This window comes from Sinocyclocheilus rhinocerous, unplaced genomic scaffold, assembly GCF_001515625.1.
Source record: "Sinocyclocheilus rhinocerous isolate Xijiao unplaced genomic scaffold, SAMN03320098_v1.1 scaffold242, whole genome shotgun sequence".
Taxonomy (NCBI): domain Eukaryota; kingdom Metazoa; phylum Chordata; class Actinopteri; order Cypriniformes; family Cyprinidae; genus Sinocyclocheilus; species Sinocyclocheilus rhinocerous.
In genome coordinates this window covers 194,239-195,567 of record NW_015638945.1, presented here as the reverse complement: position 1 = coordinate 195,567, position 1,329 = coordinate 194,239, and the positions used below count along the sequence as shown (strand labels likewise).

Below are 1,329 nucleotides of genomic sequence, written 5' to 3'. Positions count from 1 at the left end.
AGGATTATTTGATGAATAAAAAGTTAAAAAGAACAGCGTTTATTCAAAATAGAAATCTTTTGTAAGAAATATACACTACCGTTCAAAAGTTTGAGGTCAGTAATTTTTTTTTCTTTCTTTTTTTTTTTGAAAGAAATTAAAACTTTTATTCAGCGAGGATGTGTTAAATTGTTAAGAAGTGACAGCAAATATTTATATTGTTAGAAAAGTTTTATATTGATGAGCAGAAGAGACTTCTTTAAAAACATTACAAGTCTTACTGATCCCAAACTTTTGCACAACAAATGCACAATAATTCCCTTCTGAAAACCCCTTCATGTCCTGCAGAGTGTGTCAGTGAGATGAAGCTTTGCTCACGTCTTTGTTCTCGGTGTTGATCTCGCTGGGATTCTGGCACTGGCTCTCCGTGAGGTTGGTGACGGTTCCCGTCAGATTAGCCAGAATGTACTGAACGAAGCGCGTGACGCTGTGAACTGGGCCGTGGATGCGAGGACCGAGACCGATGTAGAACTGAGGAGGACCAGAGCCTAAAAACCACAGGAGACGCAGTCAGAAACATGCTGATATCTGCGTCTGTTCCTCACGTGAATCAATCATGTGACTTCTGAAGTCGAGAAATACAGTGGACTACTGATATTTGCTGTATGCATCCTCAGGAGATCGTTTATGCGCTGTGTGTTTATGTGTGAGAATGCAGGATAAACACAGATGGTCTCACTCAGAATGTTGTCTTCATTCATTTTGTATAATACTGCTTTGCCAATATTGTATGTAAACACAATCATGTTCATAAATACTTGAAACAGAGAGATTTAGTTCAGTTGAACAGAGTGAGTCACATGCAATCATGTGATCATGTGACTGTGTGTGTCTGTGTGTTTCTGTGTGTCTGTGTGTGAGTGTCTGTCTGTGTGTGTGTGTGTGCGTGAGTGTGTGTGTGAGTGACTTTGTGTGTGTGTGTGCGTGAGTGTTTTTGTGTGTGAGTGTTTAAATGTGTTTGTGTGTGAGAGTTTGAGTGTGTTTGTGTGTGTGTGTGTGTGTGAGAGTGTTTAAATGTGTTTGTGTGTGTGTGCGTGAGTGTTTGAGTGTGTTTGTGTGTGAGAGTGTTTAAATGTGTTTGTGTGTGTGTGCGTGAGTGTTTGAGTGTGTTTGTGTGTGAGAGTGTTTAAATGTGTTTGTGTGTGTGTGCGTGAGTGTTTGAGTGTGTTTGTGTGTGAGAGTGTTTAAATGTGTTTGTGTGTGAGTGTTTGAGTGTGTTTGTGTGTGTGTGTGTGTGTGTGCGTGAGTGTGTGTGTGAGTGTGTTTGTGTGTGTGTGTGCGTGAGTGTTT

At 40.4% G+C, this 1,329-nt stretch overlaps 1 protein-coding gene across 1 annotated transcript in view; it reads right to left on the bottom strand.

Annotated features, from left to right (window-relative positions):
* ncstn (nicastrin) overlaps positions 1-1,329 on the bottom strand; it is a 16,740-nt gene that overhangs the window by 3,655 nt on the left and 11,756 nt on the right. The window contains exon 14 of the mRNA XM_016565488.1: positions 358-527. Coding sequence (XP_016420974.1) covers positions 358-527 — 170 coding nt within the window. The remainder of the gene's footprint in view (positions 1-357; positions 528-1,329) is intronic.